Source organism: Prunus persica, chromosome G3 (assembly GCF_000346465.2).
Source record: "Prunus persica cultivar Lovell chromosome G3, Prunus_persica_NCBIv2, whole genome shotgun sequence".
Classification (NCBI taxonomy): Eukaryota; Viridiplantae; Streptophyta; class Magnoliopsida; order Rosales; family Rosaceae; genus Prunus; species Prunus persica.
The window spans coordinates 5300868-5303464 of NC_034011.1; the positions used below are offsets into that span (position 1 = coordinate 5300868).

Here is a 2597-nt window from a genome sequence, read left to right on the forward strand (position 1 = left end):
TTAGATAATTATTTTAAGTGAACCACTGGTACAATGTGATCTCATAATCAAAATCATCTATATTTTATCTCCTAACGAGTTTTCAAGTCAACTAGGTTTAACCTACATATCTTCTACCCTGCACATACAAATTTAAATTCAGGGTTGACTTCAGATAAAATGGGCATCGACATTCCGTTCCAAATTTCGTTCCAATAACGTTAGTAAAAAAAGAAGGTTAAACTCCACGAGCCATAGCACATGGTTTGACTAATTGCTGATTTGACATAACTATTTTTTATGCAAAATAATTAATCTACTTGAATCTTGATGACTGCAGAAAAAAGAGTGATGTGCGGCGACAATCAAGCAATGCAATTTTCTGACTTGTCCAAAAAGCGCCAAAGCAAAGGAACTTTACAAACAGCTGAAGCTCTCTATACATATATATATATATATATATATATATATATATATATCTAACACAAAAATATGACCCAAACCAGACATGTAATGATAGTTGGATGCTGAGACTTAAATCTCCAAATGACAACTTGACTGAACATGACCAGAGTACTTGTGAGGGGTCTCTAGTTTTGTCCATGTGTAATTGTCCAAATGTAGTATGTAAGCCATGTGGGGCTCCCCAAACCCTGCACATCCAATCACTAACACTTTGCCCTGCCATGCTGTCACACAAGCTGGATTACGCACCTGAGCTGGCAGCTTCGCCACGAATTTCCATGTTCCGCGTCTATGTTTCACCACATCACCGCCACGACACATGTACATTGTCTCGTCATCTCCGTCCACGCATGTCCTTGGACACGTGGCGACTAGCAAGAAGTCGTCTTGTACTTGGTCCCATTGCCATGTGGAGAAATTGAATGTTTCGGTGCTTCTTTCGAAACGGCCTTGCATTTCTGTACAATAGCCACCGATGACATGGAGCTTGCCATGCTGGAAAATTGCCTTACATTCGTCGCGTTCTCTTGCCATGTCAGGCAATGAAATCCACTCATCTTTCGCCACGTCATATGCTATTGCCGATCTCAACGCATTCTTCTCATCATCATGTCCACCCGCAACGAACACCATCCGATCCGAATCCGACGAGCATCCAAAGAAAATCCGAGCACCACCTGGCATATCAGCTCCACGCCTCCACGTGGCAGACACAAAGTTGAAGACAAACACGGAATTCGAGATGGTCCATGACATCGGATCCCAACCCCCGATCACCACTAAATCCGACCCGACCGCTGTCAGTTGGCAAAACATGGGTAGCCCAGTAGCAAAACCGGCAAGCGGCGGCAACTCAGACCAGTTACCCAAATCCGGTTCACAAAGAGTGAGCCGGTAAACCGGGCTATCCGGGCACTTGAAAACACCAACACCATGATTTGAGACAACATGTGATTGAACCATCACAATGAGTTTTTGGCTATGGCCGCCAGCCTTCCTAAGCCGATGAAACTCCGGCAGCTGAACCTCAGCCTTCCAACCCTTACAAACCGATGCCATAGCTGGGAACTGATCATATTGGATACGAATTAGACAATCATAGGCTATATCGTCAGGCAGACCAGAAATCAGAACCATGGTACAAAAATTGGTATGAAACAAAAACAGAGTCTTGGGTTTTTGAATTCTGAGAGAGATTTTCTGAGAGATGGGTTTTTGAATTTGAGCTCCTGGGACTGCTCAGAAGGGGCTTTTATAATTTTGAAGGCAGTGTTCAATTCCTATGCAAGAAATAGAAGAAGGGTCTCCTAGCTGCTAGTGTTTCATGTTTCCTTCTATTGGCAACTATTTTATTGTTATAGCAAAAAATAATAAATAAATAAGCATTTGCCTTGAATGGTTTTTTCAGGTAATGAAGGTCTAGAAGGTTTGGGGTGATGCTTTCAAGCAGAGGAGAAAAAAAAAATGAGAAGGTTTTGGTGATGCTGAAATTTGATTGGTTGATTGAGACAGGGTGGGGGGAGACAATTAACAGCGCCTTGTTTTTGCCGATGTTTCACGTTCCCGGTAGTAACGGACTCTGTTTGCCAGCAGTTTTCTCATTTGATTTACCATCAATGAATTGTCATTATTCTCCCTTTCTTTGATTATTTATTTATACAAAATTACAAATAGAAGAAGATTGTGGGGTTTGTTTGTAAATTGGGTTGTCACGGTCGGTGTGTCTTCAACGTAATCTGCACATTTTTCTTGATTGACAAATATTTAAAGCATGTGATGGTGATGCCATTGCCATGTGTGGAAAGAAGAAATGCCAGCTAGAGAAATCATAATCCGACTTTGATCGAAAGAGAGTTTTTACATGCATTTTAATGTCAGTTCATGTTTATTGTACAAAATAAGAAATGCATGAACAAGAGAAATCATAATCTGTCGATAGATCTTGCGTCACTTTCAATTTCATTATCCAAATTGAAAAAAGTTGAGTTAAATTTGCATGTCACTAAAAACGAGTATGACAAATTGATACATGAATACTCTTTTTGTTTAGTACAAGTGATTGGGGGAGATGGGTTTACACAAATATTCATTTAGTGTTTGGGAATTTCGAACCTCTCCCCACATGAGTGGAGTTAGAAGAGATCAACCAACTA

At 40.7% G+C, this 2597-nt stretch overlaps 1 protein-coding gene across 1 annotated transcript; it reads right to left on the reverse strand.

Moving 5' to 3' along the window:
- Positions 245-2013, reverse strand: LOC18784207 (F-box/kelch-repeat protein At1g80440). The gene has a single exon (XM_007215548.2). The coding sequence runs from the start codon at positions 1579-1581 to the stop codon at positions 514-516; it is 1068 nt and encodes a 355-aa protein (XP_007215610.1). The 5' UTR covers positions 1582-2013; the 3' UTR covers positions 245-513.